General features: G+C 35.0%; 4 protein-coding genes across 4 annotated transcripts in view; 2 read left to right on the forward strand and 2 right to left on the reverse strand.

Annotated features, from left to right (window-relative positions):
• LOC126972073 (O-acyltransferase like protein-like) overlaps positions 1 to 21,743 on the reverse strand; it is a 283,177-nt gene that overhangs the window by 79,909 nt on the left and 181,525 nt on the right. The gene's annotated exons all lie outside the window — the stretch shown is intronic.
• Positions 1,682 to 2,671, forward strand: LOC126972116 (histone-arginine methyltransferase METTL23-like). Its single transcript, XM_050818705.1, has one exon. The coding sequence runs from the start codon at positions 1,764 to 1,766 to the stop codon at positions 2,457 to 2,459; it is 696 nt and encodes a 231-aa protein (XP_050674662.1). The 5' UTR covers positions 1,682 to 1,763; the 3' UTR covers positions 2,460 to 2,671.
• Positions 2,602 to 3,562, forward strand: LOC126972110 (acyl-CoA-binding domain-containing protein 6). Its single transcript, XM_050818698.1, has one exon. It carries the CDS (start codon positions 2,742 to 2,744, stop codon positions 3,498 to 3,500), a length of 759 nt encoding a protein of 252 aa, XP_050674655.1. The 5' UTR covers positions 2,602 to 2,741; the 3' UTR covers positions 3,501 to 3,562.
• LOC126972084 (CCR4-NOT transcription complex subunit 11) lies at positions 7,494 to 21,668 on the reverse strand. The gene is made up of 10 exons (XM_050818666.1): positions 21,505 to 21,668; positions 21,330 to 21,421; positions 21,033 to 21,256; positions 19,077 to 19,237; positions 15,914 to 16,064; positions 14,974 to 15,102; positions 12,700 to 12,885; positions 11,380 to 11,519; positions 10,359 to 10,524; positions 7,494 to 8,265 (listed from the first exon to the last, which is right to left on the reverse strand). The coding sequence occupies exons 1-10, from the start codon at positions 21,546 to 21,548 to the stop codon at positions 8,146 to 8,148; spliced, it is 1,413 nt and encodes a 470-aa protein (XP_050674623.1). The 5' UTR covers positions 21,549 to 21,668; the 3' UTR covers positions 7,494 to 8,145.

A 21,743-nucleotide genomic window follows, 5' to 3' on the forward strand; every position in this document is an offset into this window, starting at 1 on the left:
TATGTTCGCCAATTATTGCCTCAACACCAGAAAGAGCCGAATAATTACTTTTATACGACCTCTTGCTCCAACAAGCATCTGCTTCCACAGGTATCATGGGAATGCCCGCGTTGCTGACATCACTCCGTAATATGGCTGCATACTTCTCTTCTTTTGGCAGCGTCTTTCATCGTTTTTTCGGCAGCAAATTTCCACATTTCAGAAAGATAATCATGTGTTTTGCTGTATATACTGGTACTGTGGGCCATATATATATTTTTTTATTTATTCGTTTCCAATCAACATGTATTAAACTTTACAAAATTAATCTACTTAAAGTATATCATGACTAACTTATACAGCAATTAAATGGAAACACTTCTGATGGCGTGATATATAACATAATATGTATAGAATTCTACAATGAAAAAGGAGATAATTTTATGTTACTCTCACAACTTAGGCAAATACATGTAACTAATAAAAAATATATTCAAAAATTTAAAACACACATAAGATTATATCCTAAATATTATGACGTAAAATGAGCCAAAACATTTATTTAATATGATGTAAAAAAATACTTAGAGGATCAAATTATTTCGATCGGCATACACTAGTCGATAATAATAGCGATCTCCGAACGACTGCGCGCGAAAATTTCGTGGGCCCCACCTCGACAAGCGCTCGCGCCAGACTGAGGAGCTAATTGAATTGATGCAGAATATATTATAGTAGTTTAATTTTATTTATTGTAATTTTGTCATATTATATTGACAAACGAAAACCAATCAAATGTATTCAATTGAGATCGAAGTTTTATATAATATTAGTTTATGTGTTTATTTGGAATATAATAGACGCTGAATGAATATAAAAGAATTAATCAAGACATTTATGGCCTAAATTAGCTTTTCTTTATGATTTTTTCCTCGAAAACTCAGGGAATTTAAAGAAATTCTAGAACTCCAATAAACAAGTAAAACATTCAACTTATCATACAGTAATTATAGTTTTTATAAGAATTAAATGTTACAATGTGATTTAGAGCTTCAAAGTTTAATCGGCGGCGGTTTTTCGTGCAAACTGAGTTCTTAAAATATTTATAGTAGATTACATGAAAAGAAAAATGAAAATGTGTAACTCCAACTTACAAGAGGAAGAATCGTATTATCGTTATTCATAATCATATAATTAAAATATCTTACTGCTGCTGAGAATTACAGCGTCAAAAATCATGAATTTGCATAAAAAATGTAATAGGACTCTTAAGCAGATTAGAGCCATCTATAAACTCATTCAAACGTGCGACCCATTATAATTTTACGTCAACTCTGCAAGTCGTCGGTCAGATTGAATCCAATTTAGTAATGTGTGAACATGAGCTTCCAAACCAGCAGTTACAATTTTCCTGCTGCATATTTTCTACAGATGGCACATTAACACACACCGATTACATATTTCCTAAGCCCTTTCAATTTAGGAAACAGTTCGGTCGGAGCTGACTGGTCAACATGACTAGATTGGAGCCAACATGTTCTAACTTCAAGTATATCTATCGATTTCCTATGTAGAGGAAAAAAAAATGAGAAACGTCAAATAAACTGATGACTAGGCAGCATGGTCTATGATCTAAGCCTGTTCCTTGTGGAACGAATAAAAAAAAAGAAACGTCAAACATACGTCAAACGTCAGTACTCAGTTGAGTTGATTTGAGTTTTGGTTGCCAATTGCCATATTTTATAAAGTGAGTTTAAAATTATTGATAAAAATAAAGTTATGCAATGAGCGATGGGCGCCCGTTAAGTGGCCAACTAAAAAAGTTTGTTTTTCGTGGTAAATCTACAAATAACGGTGATAAAAGAGGTGATTATTTGGAAATTGTTATCCCAGAACTATTGTCCGCTGGTTATTCTTTCTACACGTGGCCGTCCGCACCATTACTAGCTTGGTTCTTGTGGAGTCAAAGAAAACATTTACGCGGCTTACGAGTGTTAGAACTCGGCTGTGGCACGGGTCTTCCTGGAATTCTTGCTTCAAAGTGTGGAGCCCACGTAACACTCACAGACAGTGTAGCCTTGCCTCGATCTCTTACACACTTGTCCGCTTGTTGTGAAGCAAACGGATTAATTCCAGGACGCGACGTACAAATTATTGGACTCACCTGGGGCTTGTTTTTGACAGACGTACACAACTTACAACCTGTAGATCTTTTGTTGGCCTCAGATTGTTTTTATGAACCTTCTCAATTTGAAGAGGTCTTGTCAACTGTATCATATCTGCTAGACGGTACTGACGCTAGATTTTTGTGTGCTTACCAGGAGCGGAGTTCTGACTGGTCAATAGAAGCATTGTTGAAGAAGTGGAGTTTAAAGGGAGCTCTACTAAACTTGGACTCATTGAGTGATAGTTCTGGAATAGACTACAGGGCTTTAATTGGCGATCGTTCTTTGCATTTACTAGAAATAGTTCCAGTGTAGGGTAATGGCCAGCACAGCTAAGGCAGCACGTCTGTATGTTGCTAATTTGGCATGGACTGTGGGGCATCGCCAACTAAAAGAATATTTTGCTCATTTTGGACCAGTACAAAGTGCTAGAGTAGTGTTTGACCGCTCCACTGGTCTCAGTAAAGGGTATGGCTTTGTGGAATTTGTGAGTTCAGAGAGTGCAGCAGATGTAACTAACAAACAAAGTCACACTTTAGAAGGTTTAAATTTAACCATCCAACCTCAAAATTAAGATATTAGAGTAGAAAATTTAGTATGGCAGAAGCACTACCTGAAAACAATAGCAATTCTGATTTTTCTGATGATGAGCAGTCACCCTTAGATACATCCTTTACTAAAGCAACTGATCATGTGAGAAAACTAACTTCAAAACTTGACAATAATCAGTTGTTAGAACTTTATGGATTATTCAAACAAGCCACTGAAGGTGAATGCAATACACAGAAGCCTGGTTGGTTTGATACCAAAGGAAGGAAGAAATGGGAAGCATGGAAGTCATTTGGAGATCTATCTAGTGAACTTGCCAAACAAAAGTATATTGACCTTGTAAAGAAATATGAACCTAGCCTTGAATTAGATGAGAGTGGCCCAAAACAAGCATGGGTTGCAGTTTCTTCATTGCAACAACACCCTGAACCTGAATTGGTACACAACCAACTGTCATTACTTGAAGCAGCACGTGAAAATTTGGTATTTCTTATAATAGAACTGCTTGAAAAAAATCCTGATTTGAAGTATGAAAAGGATGAAGATGGCCTCACAGCTCTTCACTGGGCTGCAGATCGCGATGCTGTGGACGCACTTGAAGCATTAATTAAAAGTGGTTGTGACATAAATGCAATTGATAATTCAGGGCAGACAGCGTTACATTATGCAGCATCCTGTGGTCACGTTAACTCCTCCAAACTCTTGGTTAAAGCTGGGGCTTCACTGTTTGAAGACAATGATGGATGTACTCCATTAGATGTTGCTGCAGATAATGATATAAGGAAAATTCTAAATACTGCTGACTAAATTTTATAAAATAATTAAGTTGTAGATAGTTTGTAATCAATAAAAGATAAACTTATTATGAAGCTTTATTTTAATTATGTACAAACCAACATCTTATACTAAAAGCAGGTTTCATACTATTATGTCTTATAACAATTTCATACTATTAAGGGTTATAAAAAATAAGTATCTGAGAGTGACAAAAATACATTTTTTTCTTCTATAAGATAAAACAGAAGATACAAGATTGTTATGGATAAGTTTATTGTACAAAAGTAGTCAAATATAGTTTTTACAAGTTGCCCATAAAGATACATCAAAAGCAGTTAATGGAACTGGTCTACTAATCCAGTCTACTGTACCATGACCTGGTATTATTGTTGATACAGTAGTAGTCGGCCGTGAATGTACTCAATAGCTCTTGTTTTCTACGTATTAATTTACATTTTTTTTTTGAGTATTAGTGCTGCATCACTTTACATATATTGTTACTGAAATGATTTGTGAGTGATTGCCACAAAGAGTTTCTTGCCACTTCTTATTAAAGCTCAACCCTCAAAGGAGGTGGATATAAAAAGAAAAGTCATTTCCTTGACCTGCCTGAATAAGGTGATTTTGATAAGTTTACCCTAAAGGATTGAGCTTTTGATAACTGTTAGTAAAAATATAATATTAATTACAAGTTTAAGCAGAATTGTCAAATTGTAAGTAGAGGTATTTGGTGAGTATTGCATGATATGTAGGATTATATGGATGTATTAGGATTATTTTATTGTTGTTTGTTGAGTTCTCGTAACAGGTTTCATCATGCTCGCTTAAATGTCACTGCTTGTGGCGGCGACATGGGACGGGTCGTCCCCTTCCCTAAAATATGGTTGAGGGAGGCGATGGCTGGCTCATGCGTCATGCTCGTGAACGGGCGCTGCTTGTGGTGGCGGGATGATCCTGTTGCCGGGGACTCGGTTTCAGATTCTTTAAAGTTATTGTGTATACAAGGTGGTGACAACATTATGACTTTAATTTGAAACACATATTGGGTATCATGACAGTAGTTCGTACACCAACTTTCATCAAATTACATTGAACGGTATAGCCACAGTGAATTATTTTCACTTTAATAATTTTAACACATGCTGTAAATACATTACGATTTCGCAAGTTTCATTTATTAGGTCATTCACCTAGACGGACCATAACAATTTAGATTTACCTACATGCGTAAACCACATACAAAATAAAATGTGCGTCTCAGAAAACATCGGTTACTTAGAAGTAACACAATATTGTTGCTTAAATTTAGACCTTATTACTAAAAAGCTGAAATTACTATTATTATTAGCAAAAAAATATTTCCGAGCTGCTCTGTTAGTATGGTCGTCGGCATAGTATTAACAGACAGAGAAATGCTACGTTGCCAATTTGACATCTTTTATGCATAGACAGAATTAATAGTTCGTATTCACTTCCGCAATAGGAAGAATTAGTATGTCAGACATGCGCGCTTGGGGCGTGAAGCTCGAGCGTCTTTGCCTAGCCTACCTGCATGAATGAAATGTAAGTACTAGATACTCGACTCGTACACCTACAAATTTTACAAAGGCGTGTAGCGATGTTGCCGGTCGTACCCGTAGTACTTACAGGTCAGTAGAGGTCAGAAGAAACATGATCAAAGGCTGTTCTTTTTTGTTAAGATTATTTTCGGAATTAGTTTGTTTGAAAACTTCGTTTTTTGTTGATGTAACGCCCGATTTAATTATTACAAAGTATTTTGATTGACTAGTAGTGATCCTGTTTTAATTAAAAGTCATATTGTTGTCACCACTCTGTATATGTATGGATATATACATGTTTATTTATTTATAATCGCTTATAAAATGCTCACAGAATACCTTTATTGATTTATGTGGATGATGCAGCTACTGTGCTCAATAACTTTTGTATTAATTTACATTTATTTAATTGAAATGATCTGTAAATCTTGATATAAATGAGTGGCAATGAGTTTCTTGCTACTTCTTCTCATTAGCTCAACCCTTTACGAAGTAGCGGTAGATTCAATAAGAAAAATATTTTATGTCTTTTGACATTCATAAGTGTCATTTTCGTGACCTACTTGAATAAACTGATTTTGATTTGATTTGATTTGACTGTCTCTAGCAATAGCACAATAAAAGTAGTAGAAATAGTAAAACCTGTGAAGTTACCCTCCAATCTGTGACTAAGTAGTAATACACTAATGGCCGTTCCCAATATCCTATCTACAGCTAGAGATAAACTTCTACTATTAAGTAAATAGCTGTCAGTAATCTGAAGCTGTCCCAATATACCCAATAAGTAATTCTTATCGCCTTTCCGTGAATTGCAATTTCCATACAAACTGCTATCGCTGGTAAGCTATAAGTCCTCCCATTCACAGACAGCGTGTACGGATAAGGTGAATTACCGTCGATAAGTTTATTGGGACAGAAAAGTCAATAATAGTTACGATTTTTATCTCAAGTAGGCCACAACCGGAGATAGACTGAATATTGGGAATAGCCGTAAGTAATATGGTTTCCATATTATTTTGATTTATCAAATTTATTTTGCCTATAGAACAAACATCATAAAATATATGGGGAGTGGTTGCGAATACCGTGAAAGTTCTCGTTCAGATTTGAATAGTGAGGATAGATTTCTAGAGCAAATGTTGATCAACACAATGTTGATGCTCCAGATTTGTCCATAATATTATATTCTAAAGTTTCTCTCATAAGTACCTATTTAGGACAATATCTTGAATTTTAATTAGATTTATGGTAATTTAGCAATGAAAATCGATATGGCATACGGCGGTAAGCAATAGCCCCGTCGGTGGTATTCTTTCGCCCATCAAAAACGCTAGTGTAATGGACCCACATAATTTAAAAATTAAGGAAGCATCGTACAAGTAGATACAAGTTTATATTAATTATAAACTTAAGTTTATACGAAGTTTATATAAAAATTATTAAGTGAAAAGAAATAAATTATTATAATTTATTAAAAAAAAAATAAGTCACCTTGCACCATCGGAACGTTTTGCGCCATTGATATTTGAAATTGACATTTTTTGACATGACAGTCATTTTTTATATGGATGTTCCGACACCATTAAAATGTATATACCTACTCATATCAGTAAATCAGTAGTAATAATTTAAAATAAGATTATTATCGTTTGTTGATACTAAAATAAGTAGGTAAAAAAAATAATGAATTGTAAATCCTTAATTATTAGCTGCTGGCCAACCTTCCACAAAAATATTATATTATCTGTTAGCAGACAGTTATTTGGCATAGACATAATATGTCATATTATGATACAAGTTATTGATTGAAAAATAGATATTGATTTATTATTTTAGGTTATGTTTTGCTTTTAGGTATATCTTTTTTCTCCCACTTTTTTAGACTTATTTACGATTTGCTTTTTTTTTAGTTGTGTTACGTTCTACAATTATTAATAAGTTTCCCCAATGTACGCCACTTCTTTCAGTGGGCCCAGAATACATGCTTTCTCGCTATCCTCCTTTAATCGATAGTTAATGCCTTATTTATTGCATTGCGATTATAGTAAAATAGTGCGTACCAATTCAGTTCCATGAACTTATAGATGAGCCGAGTGACTAGCCCGGCAATTTCAGCTTTAGCTATGGCACCCTTCAAACCAATACACATTAATGCTTCACTGCAGAATAAGGCGCCGTTCACTGATTTAGGCGTAGTGTGGCCTTAGTCATTCACAAAATCTATATTTTGTGCTGGCCTGAGTAGATCTCTATTGCTACTTACTGTTCTTGTATTATATTGCATACTTGTACGTAAAGTTAATATTTACAACTTTATTATAGCATTTTTAAAACTGTATCCATAACAGGCTACATAATGTAGATGTGACCTATAGCAAGTCCAGCTCGCAAAGGCAAGAAAACTGAATAAACTTATCATTTTATCATGTTGGTACATGGATACCTATAACAAAGGATATTTAATAATTTTATACTACATCTTCATGGAAAGTGCCTTTTTACTAATGGATATGACAACTGGGCCGAAAATGCTACATATATCTACTGGAAAATTTGTAACTAAATCTTCTAATACATTTCTAACGCGTTCTTTATTAGTTTGATAAAAAAAAATGTTATTGAATATTTTGTTGAAATATTTACATTCAAACATTATAAAAATCATGTCAAAAAAACTAGTTTTTTTTATGGAAAAGGAGGGCAAACGAAGGTACGGGTCACGGGTGTTAAGTGATCACCACCGCCCACATTCTCTTGCAACACCAGAGGAATCACATGACCGTTTTCGGCCTTTAGCTTATTCCAGACTTTGTAAAAATGATATTCCTTATTTATTCGTCAAATTATAATGACTTCTTTTTTTTTCCTTGTAGATGTAATATAAAGTACTATTATAGTGGGTAAAAGTAAGCTGACGAACATACCAAGGTGGCTTACTTTAGTCTATTCATAAGTCGTTATAAAACAGTACAAGATAGAATTCGGATAGTACATACATTATTCATACATCAACCAGTACTTTACAATACTCCATTTGAGTACAGTTTGTCCCATTTTAAGATTAATTTAAATCTTTTGTTTCTATAACTTATAATATTTACTGGCTATATACAATATTATTCCTTTTCCTTCTGTGCGTCTCCTGAGTCTAGTTGCTTTAGTAGTCGGAAGAGGGCGGCTGCTTCTCTGATACGACTGAATTCCACACAGAATGCTTCCACTTCTATGAACAATTCCTGGAAAATAGGATAAAGATTAATAAAAAGAAGTAATTGAAATGCGGTACAACTTAGTGATATAAAATATATTAGTTTGTTACTTTTTGGGTTTAATTACTGTGAATATAATATTCTTAATATTGTGATTAATAAAGAAAACTTATGTAATTTTTACTTAATACTTTCTTTATTTGTATGGCGGCCATTTTGGATTTCGCCATCTTGAATTTTATTTGTCGATAAAGCGACATTAGTAACACACACTCTGACATAAGTCCTAGCACCTACCCTAAAAAAGCAACCTAGTATTTATTCGAAAAACTTTATTGCCATCAAAAACAATTTTCAATCGAATCTTACTGAATTAACAAGACAAGGACATGGGCTAACTGTACTTGACTGACCCATTCTATTGTTTAACAATTGAGTTTCATTTTACTACAGATCATGATTGGTCATAATCTTATGTCCAACATGTAAATGTTCATTGTAGGTATGTGCAGTGTTCGTCCCACACGTTCTGTCACCACCACTGACCTGTATAAATACCACTGGACAGGCTGTTCCATATGTCTGACAGCAATTTTTTTGTGCCTATTTGAAGCGCCACTCGCGAGCGTCCAGATAACTAATTTTGACGTATCATACAAATGGCTGCGAAGAAATGTGCAATACTCTAAAGTATTTTTGCATTTTGAATTCATTTCGTTCGTTTTCCGTGTAATTTATACTTCAAGAATCAACGTAATAAAGTACACAATTTTTTTTTTGTAAATAGTTTTCCACCATCTATCATCGATATTGAGGTTGTCATCACTAGTTTTAGTACCGCAGACTCTCGCTACATGGCCAACAGCGCCAAAATGGCGAATATCAATCAGGGACAAAAGCACTTTTACAGCCGCCAGTCCAGTGGTATATAGTAGAGGTCAGTGGTCACCACTGGTAGAATATAATCAAAATTTAATACAAATACGATAGTAGCTCCACCTAGTATATTTAGAGTTTATGAGAATAACTTGTATTTTTGATTGATTCTATATGGACTTTTCTGTGATTTGTCACCACGCTCTGCTACCAAATAAAACTATCAGTCTTGTCGCTGCAGCTATTATGTTATATTAACCACACCTATAAATTTAATAACATTCCATGTTAAGTCTCATGGTGACGCAGTATATGACCAGTATTGAATCACATAACTTACTTCATATTGACACTGATATTCCAGGGGATGGCAACATATGATGGATTAAATACAAATTTTGTCAAAACCTACTAAAATATTAGATTAGTCCTTCTATACTTTTAGTCGACGACGCTGGGGGCCTACTCCTTAAATCGATATTCGATATATCGTGGCATTAGTCGTGTCGAATCCTACATCGCATACATCGTTACATGGTATTCAATGAAGAAACGATAATTGAACGAACGAAACATTATTCGATATTATCGGTCTTAACCCTACTCTTAGTTGAAAATGTTAGAGACCAACTACCAAGAACTGATACAAGTAATTTAGGTCATTTTGTTGATCGTTTATGCGTCGAAAGTAATGCAAATGGCCGCCTGAGAAATAGGAAGTCGACGAGAAGGGTTGAGTTACTTTTTTTTGACATTTTAGTATCCGCAAGTTTTGTATTATTTATTCAGTTTTAAATGGTCATGTTATATTCATTACATTATTTTTAAATATTTACATTTTGTGTAAATGATAACAAATTGGTGATGCACAGTTTGGCATGGTCCTTAGCGCCTAAACTATGTTTTGACTTTTGACACTTAACAGCGACACAGCACAGATTATTTTTAGTTTTTCAAGGTCTGTGCATAATTCATTCACATAACGTAACATGGTAAAAAAATCAAAATATTAGTGTATGGTTACGATTTTGTTACGATATACGATATGGAATACGAACATTTGTTGGAGTAGGGTAGGTGCAATATATTCTGAGTATTATCGTATCGTTCCCAATATATCGTTGTCGATTTTGCGAGTAGACCTGGCCCAGTGCAAGTTGCCAACGTCACCTCATTTGAATTACTTCGCAGATGTGTAAGGATTTCCTCACAATTATTAGTTCACAATGATTGGTGTTTGTTACCTTCACGTTGATGATCTTGTTCCTGATGAGCGACTGTAGGAAGACGCACACGAGCCGAACGAGCCGGTTCTGCATGTATCGGTCGCGGATGGTCTCGCACGTTGATATACAATTACTGATGTACAGATGCACAAATTCAACCGGCAAATCCACAGAGGTTGTTAGCCTGTAATCCGAGCAGTTATTGAACAAAGATTTATTTTCATTGATTTATAGATATTATTGTAGACTACATATTAATTAACAATATCAGAATGGGTCGTTACAGAAAACAGAACTTCAGTGATTGCCATGCACAAAGTGGCTATGGATCCATAGATTTGTTGCCACATAGATTAAAAGGCCATGCTAGGTCATATGTTATCAAAAAACTAACGTTCAGGCCTAGATTAACTAGATCGAATCTAGACCGATCCGCCCCATTGTGTAGAATAGTTGTCACCTACAACAACTTGGTTAAAAGAGCTGGTATAGATATTTTTCAGCACTCTGGCCCATGTTTTAAAAAAAAAGCCAAAAAAATTATAAAAGTACTGCAAGATGGTTAGTCATTGTTCCTAGTTATTGTTTTATTCTTTAGTTTTTCTTGGTCATTAAGTAAGAACATTGTTATTTTTTTTATCAGCCTTTTGCTTGTGGCTTTAATTTGTTAAATTTTTTCAAAAATTGTTTTCAAAAGTTTTAGTTTAACAAAAAATGTATATAATACTATTAAGCATGTCGAGTTAGCCTGTAAGTGGAGTATACAACATTGTTAAATAATTTTTAAATGTATCTATAGATTAAGATAGTTGTATGCACATTGGCTTCCTAATAAATAAATAAATAAAAGCAAAGAAAAAATTTCGAATATATTATTTGTATTATTAAGATTGTATTACATCATAAAAGATACTAGAGTATATGGCCAGACTAGGTACATATATGCATTTGCAGATATTGTAAATGAATTTAATAGTCCTTAAAAATTACTGTCACAAAACTTATCTCCAGTTGGGCAGACATTAAATAGTTTAATTACCTGTTAACAACCTCCATTGAGTGCAGCGACATCTCCATGTTGACGAGCACGGAGAAGTACTCCGTGATTTGCTGCGAGTGAATCAACTTCAGCAGCACAGATATTGCTATCATCGGGTTATTCTCCACTAATTCTGGCAACTGCAAATATTCTCAAATTCAAACTGGAGGCTCAAGCTGGTTCGTTTTGTGCACTCGTTGTAAATTACTACTATTGATAGCCACAATAATTAAACGTGTAAACCTTCGTCCATCCACGTTCAGTTAAAAGAAAATGCAATATTCATATAAATGTCGATAAAATGGCGTGGTGCAAGAAAACATGGTTGGTAACCTTCTTGTTTCTTTCCTATTGTTTAAAAAGTCCACCGAAATTGAGTATTGCTAATTTCAATTTATTGCTGGGCATTGGAAGATGAATGAAATTTTTCATCATCATAATATCATCCGGAAGAGGTCTCTGCTGGACAAAGGCCTCCCTCAAAGATCTCCACGACGAGGATGCCATTTTGGGGGGGGTTTCGCTATAAACGCCACGCTTCGCAGGCGGGTTGGCGATCGCAGAAGATGATGTTTTCTCGGAAGGATGCTTGCTGGCCATCCTCCGTTCTTTGTATCCCTTAGTCACCTCTGTCGACACTCACGGGGAGAGATGGTGTGGTGCTATTCTTGTGCGACATCACACGTAGATTTTCATTTAATTCAGGAAATTCTTATTTTCTCAAAATTGATTCCTTTAGAATTATTTTTGATGTCATTTCTATTACTACTGGATACTACTACCGCTTCGGAAACAAATGGCGCTCAACAACTACAGGCACGCCGAGTATTAGTTTTGTGGGTATGAATTAGACTGGCACGCAAGGCTATGCAATGCTCGTCTGGGTTTGCCATTGGTCAAGCAAGATTTACCAGTGTGATTTAATTTAAATTTTTACTTCTATCGTGTAATAAGCACACATAAAGAAAATTCTATATCAGAAAGCATATCGTAAAATATCTGATAATTTAGATTACAAACAGGTTTAGGATCAAAGCGGCTTCACTGCAGCTTGCTTAAAATAAGTTGTGTAAGAAATATAAACGTAAGATACATTGCGTATTAATTTTTTTTTTAAATAAATTAATTAAGTTATTATCTTTATTTATGCCATGTAAAAGTGCTATTTTAGTGGTCTTCTTACATTTTTTGTTTGTGGTCCCCACTGATAGAGAGAGACAAAAGGTTAATGGTGGGTGATACGCCCTTCTATGAAACGAATACGCAAATATTTTTGCACACTACTTCTGGGTGGGAATAGATTATCGATATTGTCCATACCTGGTAGGGCGTCAGGCCGATCTCATACACGAGGTCGGGGTTCTGGTCCAGTACAGCCAGGAGTCGCTGTTGATGAGGAACATTCAAAGCAGACTTTAGAGCCAGTTGTGTTAGTTCGCGGGCTTCTATTGCTATACTTGCTCCATCTTTTTCAGGTTTCTCCTCCTGTCTCTCTTTCTTCTCTTCCTGTTTAAATGAAATAAATTAAACCCGAAGCAGACATTGTCATTTCATATAATGTTTTGTCCCCCCATGGAACTGCCCTGTACACTTTGAGTGAGGGTTCATCACCAAACAGCCGGGGATGAAAGATTCTCACAGTGATTGTAGAAGGTCTACATAAACTCTTTCTATATCATATTTATGAGAAACTCTTTGTCCTGTAAAACCAGTACTTATGTATCCTGACAATCTCAATCAGGCCGATGTTATAAAAGTACTGTATCGTTAAAAGTTGTTATATATCGTAAAATATTCCGAGTATAACAGTAAAGGCGTGCATACATACACGCACCTCACACCCTAACACATACACACACGCACTTAACTTAAGGTTTTCTTCTTTTATAGTAGACTAGCTGACCCGACAGACGTTGTTCTGTATATAATAAATAAAATAATGTTTTTTTATGAATTTGTCAATAATATTTCATAACATCAAGAATTATTGCGTTAAATATGCTCCCTGTTGTTGTAATGAAATTGTTCCACAGCAGAACTGTCAAACTGTGCGTCAATAAATTCTATCATAGAAATTATGTATGGACACATCAAAGGAAAAACAAATTTGTTGTTTTTATTTAAATACGAGCATTTTCCTATTTATTCACCTTCTACACCTTCTCTGGACTTCCACAAATAATTCAAGACTAATATTTTCCAAATCGGTCCAGCCATTCTCGAGTTTTAGCGAGACTAACGAACAGCAATTCATTATTATATATATAGATTAATTAGATGTTAATTAGCGGTAGTAAAATAAATAGAATCTGGAAAAGCGAGGATTTCCCATCACAAGTGTCATTGACCATTACTATTACTGGGAAGCCTTGGTAGATATAATCTGTAAAATTGCTGAAAATTAAAGTGTTTTTTTTTCTTTGAAAATTTGCGAGTTAAATTAATTTAAGAACTATATACATAACGTAAACACACGGACAGTTGAACTACTTGTATTTTGAATACTTTGATATGGATTTTCAGATTACTAGAACGTAGTTATTAAACTATTGTGTTGAAAATTTTATTTTCTCACTTATTTTAATATATTAACAAGTCATATTTATACATTATGTTTCGTCGAACATGTATACACACATATAAGTCAAGATTTACACGGATTGTTACAGAGAACCTTAAAGATTACATTATCAGTGGTCATATTAGGACATACTAATAATTGCAAGGTAGTTTGTGCAACAGAATTTAATATAATAATTGTTTTGTTCCCTGACCAAACATTAACTGATAAATGTTAAAAAAAAAAAAAAAAAAAAAAAAAAAAAAAAAAATTGCGTGTTTTTCTGTCATACTTTTTCGCTAATCATTTTGATGGATCATTAATATGTTAGATAATATGACAAAGGTACTAAGACTACTACTAAGATCTACAAAAAGCGCAAATAGATCCGCAGAAGACCCAGGACAGAACGTCCTGGCGAATACTGATTAGGAGGGCCGACCCAAACTAAAATGGAATAGTGCGAGGATAAAGGAGAAGAGATAATATGTTCAAAGTCCGATAACGCGAACGCGAAAGCAATATTTGTGGCCATGTTTGCATGATAGACAAAACACGAAATTAAATTCGCTCGAAATCGACGCACGCACACATACACATGCCTTACACAGCCGGTAAGCAATCTTGGGAAGACAAAAGTATTGAGTGGCACGCCGTGCGCCGCCGAGACTATAGTTGGGCCGCAACAAAAAATAAGATCTCTCACAAAAACTTTTAATAGGTGAGTTTTCCTCTGTGTAAATATAAGAAAAGAAAAAAAATGTATTTCCTTCCATTTTAAGTAATACATTTCTTTGCAAAGATTGATCCTTATCAACCAAGGTCCAATAAGTCAGTTGTAATTTTTATTTTTGAAAAATCGTTCGGGTCGATTTCCGTCAAAAGTTCAAGAAATTAAAAAAAAACTAAATATGCAGTTATTGTTTTCTTATAAATTGAGCGCATGACTTCTTTCACGACTTTCCTCTAATACTCGTAGCTACCACCCTGTATAGGTCGACTTAATAAAGGCATATTAATAGCACCATATTTACCTTGGGTTTGGGTGATTGGGTCAACTTCTTCTCCAGCTTTTCAACAGGTCTTAAGCCGATCAAGCCTTCAAAGTCACTATCATACATTGGCAAGTATTTACCTCGATTTGGTAGATTTCTCCATACACCCTGGAAATACATTTTTTTTAGAAATTCCTCTGCATGCTGTTGCAACAGAGTGAGGGCGGCGGCGGATGTAAAAGAAATAAAACACAAGCTACACAAACATAATATGTTTCCGATGTTCGGCAATAACGAAAGACACAAATATAATTTGAAAACAAAATTTTATGAACGATGCGTGACTCGAACCCACGACCTCTGGCGTTCCGTGCGAGTGCTCTGCCAACTGAGCTAACCGTTCGAGTGACGTAATGTCATAAAATCTTATATGCTTTGTTCAACTCTCAGGTTGCAGTTTGTTTTTTTTTTAATGGAATAGGAGGACAAACGAGCGTACGGGTCCCCTGTTGTTAAGTGATCACCGCTGCCCACAATCTCTTGCGACACCAGAGGAATCACAGGAGCATACGCGCTTTTTTTGAAGGTACCCATGTCGTATCGTCCCGGAAACACCGCACAAAGAAGTTCATTCCAAAGCTTTGTGGTACGTGGAAGAAAGCTCCTTGAAAACCGCACTGTGGAGGACTGCCACAGATCCAGGTAGTGAGGATGATATCCTAACTTGTGGCGTGTCGTGCGAAGATGGAATTCTGCGGCAGGAATCAGGTTAAACAGCTCTTCGGAACAGTCCCCGTAATAAATGCGTAAGAAGACACACAATGAAGCGACTTCTCTACCCAACGCCAAGTGATCCAGCCGTTCACAGAGCACTGGGTCCCCCATATGTGTATTAATCCTAGAAGTGAGGGCTTTAAAAACATAACAAAATTAATGAAGAGTAAAAGACAGTTGTTACTACGTGACTTCAAATACATACGTCGTTAGCAAAGGCGACATCATAGGGGTCGAGCATGAAAGGTGGAGGCGTTATGGGTCCCGTTGGCCGAATCGTCTTGTGCAATGGTTGGTAATCGTTCGACATGAGGGCCTCTAGGAGCTCCTTCATAGCTAACCGGTTTGGTGGACTTCTAAAACAAGTAACATTTACAATTACAGGTGGATGCTAGAATGTCGGATCTTTAGGAAATATTCGAACTCATAACATAACAAGCAAAATATGTCTTATGTACCAACTATACCTATATACCTGTATAGCCGAGTGGTTAGCTATCCTACCTACTAAGCTAGAGGTCCCGGGTTCGAATCCCGGTAGGTGCAAGCATTTATATGATGAATATGGTTGTTTGTTTCCGAGTCATGGATGTTTAAAAATGTATTTATGTATGTTTATATGAATTTATGTATGTTTAAGTAAGGATATTGTATTAAATATATCATTGTCTTGTCATAACACAGGCTATATATGCTTAACAAGATATGCTTAACAAGGGCAAGATAATTTGTGTAAAAAGTGTGTCAATATTATATTATTATTATATTATATGTATAGAAACTGCAAACAACCACTTTGTTTAGTTCTTCTCTAGGATTATTGGATCATAATCTGTTTCACAAAGAATTTTCATAGCTATTGAACTAATCTATATTGTCTGTCTTTATTGTTTTTAATAACAGGCATATAACATAAGCACAAACTCTAGTCATAAAGCACTTATTCAAACAACGGCCAGATCGAGAGGCACGACAAGCAGCAAGGGGCGTCAATACGAAAGAAACTAGCCGAAACATAAAAACAGACATGGTAGCAGACCAGTTAATCAGAAATAAAATAAAAAATAATAATTTACTTTGAGATATATAATGGATTCAAGAAAATAATAATAATTATTCGTAGCACCGACACGACGAAGGGTATCAATGTGTCGAGCAAACGGTGCCCTAAGAGTCTTGCTGTGATAAAAGAGTGTTAACTTTCTATAGTCGTGATAACAGAGAGGAAGTAAGAAAGCGACTAGATAATATCAACTATTTTCCAGCTCAAGCAACGAATAACAGATATAGATACCATGTGAATACAAGAGACAAGTATATTAATGTTGGTTGGCTGTACACACTGCCAGCGAGGACTTGTTTGTCTCTTGGCAATCAGAAACACTTCCCTGGTAACTCGCAGGGGTAATTTTGTGTTATGGTCCCTTTTATAGTCACTGTAGCTCAGTGACAGTGGAACAAGTGCTACATGAAGTCTTTCTATAGAGTAATGATTTTGTTGGTTGGACTTTCTTACTTAATTTAAGTAAAAATTGCATATAGTTTTATTAGCATCATTGTTTATATATCATTGATAATATTATACAAAAGGCTCCAACTAAATACTTGGCTGTGCCCAAACTTCTGATATAGTTTAACAGTCACCATGTTCTTTTGTAGATTTTTTTTTTTTATCTAAGTCGGATCTGCGATCAGTCACAAGACTATAAGCGGATGAGTTGGGTGAGTATGACGTTTAGACGAAGAGACCAGTGTCTCATCTGCCTTCCTATAACACATCCTTCCTTTTCAGCCTTTTCTCCGCTCTGGGACGGATTAGGAGATCATTAGCCAGGGTATTTGGGTGAACCGAGAGGCGATCAGCGTATTTCCTTTTGAATTTATCAATTTCCGACTGAACACTGGGAACGCCAAGATATTGATGGATCTCGTCATTTCTGGAAAACCATGGGGCACTTGTGATGGTACGCAGGATGTTGTTTTGCACACGTTGGATGAGCATGATGTTGCTTTTGCTGGCAGAGCCCCACAGTGGGATTCCGTAGGTCCAGATGGGCTTCAATACAGCATTGTAGATTAGAAGCTTATTGTCAGTAGACAGGACAGAGTTTCTACCCATGAGCCAGTGAAGGTTTCGGAACCTATGACTGATTTCATCCCGTTTCTTCTTTATGTGAGAAATCCAGGTGAATCTTCTGTCTAAGTTAAAGCCTAGGTACTTCACTTTCTCAGAATCTGGTAGAACATCAGAGCCAAGTTTGACAGGAGGGCAATTTCCCCTTCTTAACGAGAAGGTGATGTGGTTCGATTTTTGAGCACTTGCCCGAATGCGCCATTTATTCATCCATGCATGGGTCTCGTCTAAAAGGTGTTGGAGCTTATTACTAGCCTGTGCTGGGTCTTCATCGCTTGCAAGGTAGGCTACATCATCGGCATATGTTGCTACGGTGACGTCTTCAGATACCGGTAAGTCTGAAGTAAATATGCTATACATTACGGGACCAAGTACTGAACCCTGTGGAACGCCGGCTTCAATTTTTCGTAGCGTAGATCTGGCATCTCTCTGTTTCACTTGGAAAAGCCTGTCTTCCAGGTAGGACTTGATGATGAGGTAGAGAGAGTGTGGGAGTTTGTCTTTAACTTTGCACAATAGCCCTTTGTGCCAGACTCTGTCAAATGCTTGGTGAACGTCTAAAAATGCCGCAGAGCAGAAAAGTTTCATTTCAAAGCAGCGTCTGATCTCGTGATGACACCCACGCATCTGCTCAATTGTCGAGTGCTGTTTCCGAAAACCGAACTGGTGCTTTGGAATGATGTTGCAGTTTAGTAGAATTAACAATGAATATTTTGTGTCTTGGATTGCATTGTATCTAGGAAAAGATGATTTCAGTTACTTAACAGACTAAGAGGAAATAATTAAAGATGTCTTGTAACTATGCTAACCATCCTCAGTTGGTACAACTCGGATAGAACCCAAGAGGTGAGAGTTCAAGTCCCGCATTGTATAAGATTAACAAATTAAAATTGTATGTTTAATCCCAAAAGTGTGGAATATCACTTATTAATAACAAACTGTATAGACATTTGAAGATGTGGATAGAATGTATAACATAGCTCAAAACAAGAACTGGCATAGCAAGATGTGAAGCAAAAATAATGCACTAATACAACAGCTACCAAATATTGACTCAAAATAATATAAAAAATATTAAAAACACTGCATTGAAAATACCATGAACAAAATAATATTTCTTAAAACAATTAAAACCTAACTAAGCCCTATTTCTATAATAGCATTTTGATATTACTGATCATGCTAGACCACTAATAAACTCCACAGCCACTGAATTACCAATGTACATCCTCACCCATCACCGATAGGCACCAGAGCTGACACTGTCACCTTTGCTATGGCACTCATCTCTGAGGTCTGCTCAGATACTAATGACTGCAGTGAACTGTAGTCAAATTCTAACTCCTTGCTAGGCACCTCTGTGAGCATCACCTGTTTTGCCGATTTCTTCATTATCTGCAATATTTAAGATATTGAAAAAGTTTATCAAGGAATTGTTAGAGGTGTAAGACAAAATCAATTGTTTTATACAAAGGTTTATAATTCTTTTAAGACTACCACTGATTTGTAAAGATGTTTTTGTTGAGAAGAAGTGGTAAGGAACTCAACAATTGCTCTTATAAAATCATTATACTATTATCTGTTCTACTATCTTATACTACATAAACACAAATATTACTACAATTTTTTTTCTAAAGAATATCAAATAAATAAAATTCTCATGTCATGGTATTAAACTTTGAACTCCTCTGAAACGGCTTGATCAATTCTCATGAAATTTTGAGTGCATATTGGGTAGGTCAGAGAATCGGCCAACATCTATTTTTCATCCCCCTAAATGTTAAGGGTGGTCCACACGATTTTTTTATAATTTTTTGACATTTTTTTGAAATTTGTAAAAAAAATACATACAACTTCAAATTTTCACCTATCTACGATCAACAGTTACTTTTGTATCGCGATTTTAATATTGGCAATACAATGTTTGCTGGGTCAGCTATAAATTCAGTATTCAAACCATTATTAATTAGGCTTCAGGTTCTATTAAAAGAAATTAACCTTAAAATCATAAATTTTTAAATTAAACAATTATACTTTCATTTCTAACTGTAAAGACTATATGGGGGTTAATTGAGAATCAAAATCTTGCTGATTTAAATGGATTAAAATGTAACTACTGAATTTTAACATTAAAAGTAATATATTGATTTTATTTAACATGATTTTTAACAATTTTAGATTCCGATAAATGCTTTACAGCCTGCATGGTTAATGGTGATTGAAGCTATCAGATACACTGTACTTTAGGTAGGCTTTCCTGTGAAATAGCAAATACGACCGGGCCAAAATAACATGCACAATTATTACTTGTCAAATATCTTTGTCTTTTTATGAGAACAGATGATGAGACAAGCGAGATATTCATCTGATGGTAAGTGATAAAGCTCTGCCTATTACAATGCAGTGCCTCTCAGGATTCAAGAAGAACACAAAATTCTGGTTGACATTGCAATAATTGTGTTCATCACTTGACATGAAAAGATGTCGAGTCTCATTAGCCCATTTATTTCAATAGCAATGGCACACTTCATATTAAAAACACAATAATGCATTAATTACACTTTTTTTTTACGAAACTACTGATCCACAGGAGATAAAGATGGTACAACTGTGGTACCTAGCCTGCATCCTGCACAAATGAAGCCGCTGACTGGTAAATGTGATACTCATATTGATAATATGGAAATTATGGGTACAGTTTCATATTTAAAATATTAAATAATAATAATAATAATCATTTATTCAACTAATAATATGTGGTACAAAATGTTTTGTGCCCTACCCTCTGCGATAAGATACCCTGAGTTGCAGAGGCTGGGTCCTTCCGAAAGGACCTTAAAGGACATTATTAAACATAATTAGCAAATTCACTAAAAAGAGGTATGTGTTGTGTGTGTGTGTGTGTGTATGTGTGCCAATGTGTGTGTGTTTGTTTTATTTATTTTTATTAAGTCTTTGTTAGTATGTCAAACTGTGCACAAGATTAAATAATTGTTAGTAATTGAATATTAAGTTTTAATTTTTAGAATGTTTTCTGTATCATTGTGTTTTAATACTACTAGCCATGATTTTAAAGATTTTGTTAAGCAGTATTTATTTATTTTACTTATATTTTTAAATGAATTCGATGTTTATTATAGTGATATAAATATTACATATATCAGAAGAACATTTAAGAATCTAAACTTACATCTTTGATGTTTGCTTGTATAAACCCGAATGTTTGTCCAATAAATTGTCTCTCTTGGGGAGTCAAAGGTAGCAGGCCTTTTTTGCCTTCCAATAAGTTCAAGAACAAAGATATAAACGGATTGTCAGTTTTAAACATATCATAAATGAGTGCTAATGCAACCACCCTCTGTCCTGGCAGAGAAACATCTCCTCCAGTAATCAATGACGAGAGAAGAAGACACACTAAAATTAAACATTTTATTTAGTCAGCAATAATTAAGAAAACATCTCAAACTTTTGTATGTATATAACTAACAATTAAAATGCTCCGATTTAGGAAATCTCTTCTGCACTTGTGCACATATTGATTCTAAACTCTGAGTATCAACAGTTTGTTCAGAAAATAAGCTGAAAAGTAAAATATTTATAAATTAGTTCGAGCTTTAGGTTGTTAATGTATTACTTGAGTCTTTACAGGATAAAATATTTACTCTAATATATATTTGCTGTTCTCATTTAGTAACTGTTGAGACATGATAAATTTAATATTGATAACTTATTAATATTATATAGTTGGAGTACTTTCTTGGTCTCATACATTTAATAATTTTTATTTATCTCACAATGCAACATAAATAATTAAAAACATTAAACAGTGATCAGTGACAGCTGACAGTTCCGTTATTGTTGTTGTTTTATTTAGAGCATTGGTAACAAGACCATCAGCTCA

This window comes from Leptidea sinapis, chromosome 25 (assembly GCF_905404315.1).
Source record: "Leptidea sinapis chromosome 25, ilLepSina1.1, whole genome shotgun sequence".
NCBI lineage: Eukaryota > Metazoa > Arthropoda > Insecta > Lepidoptera > Pieridae > Leptidea > Leptidea sinapis.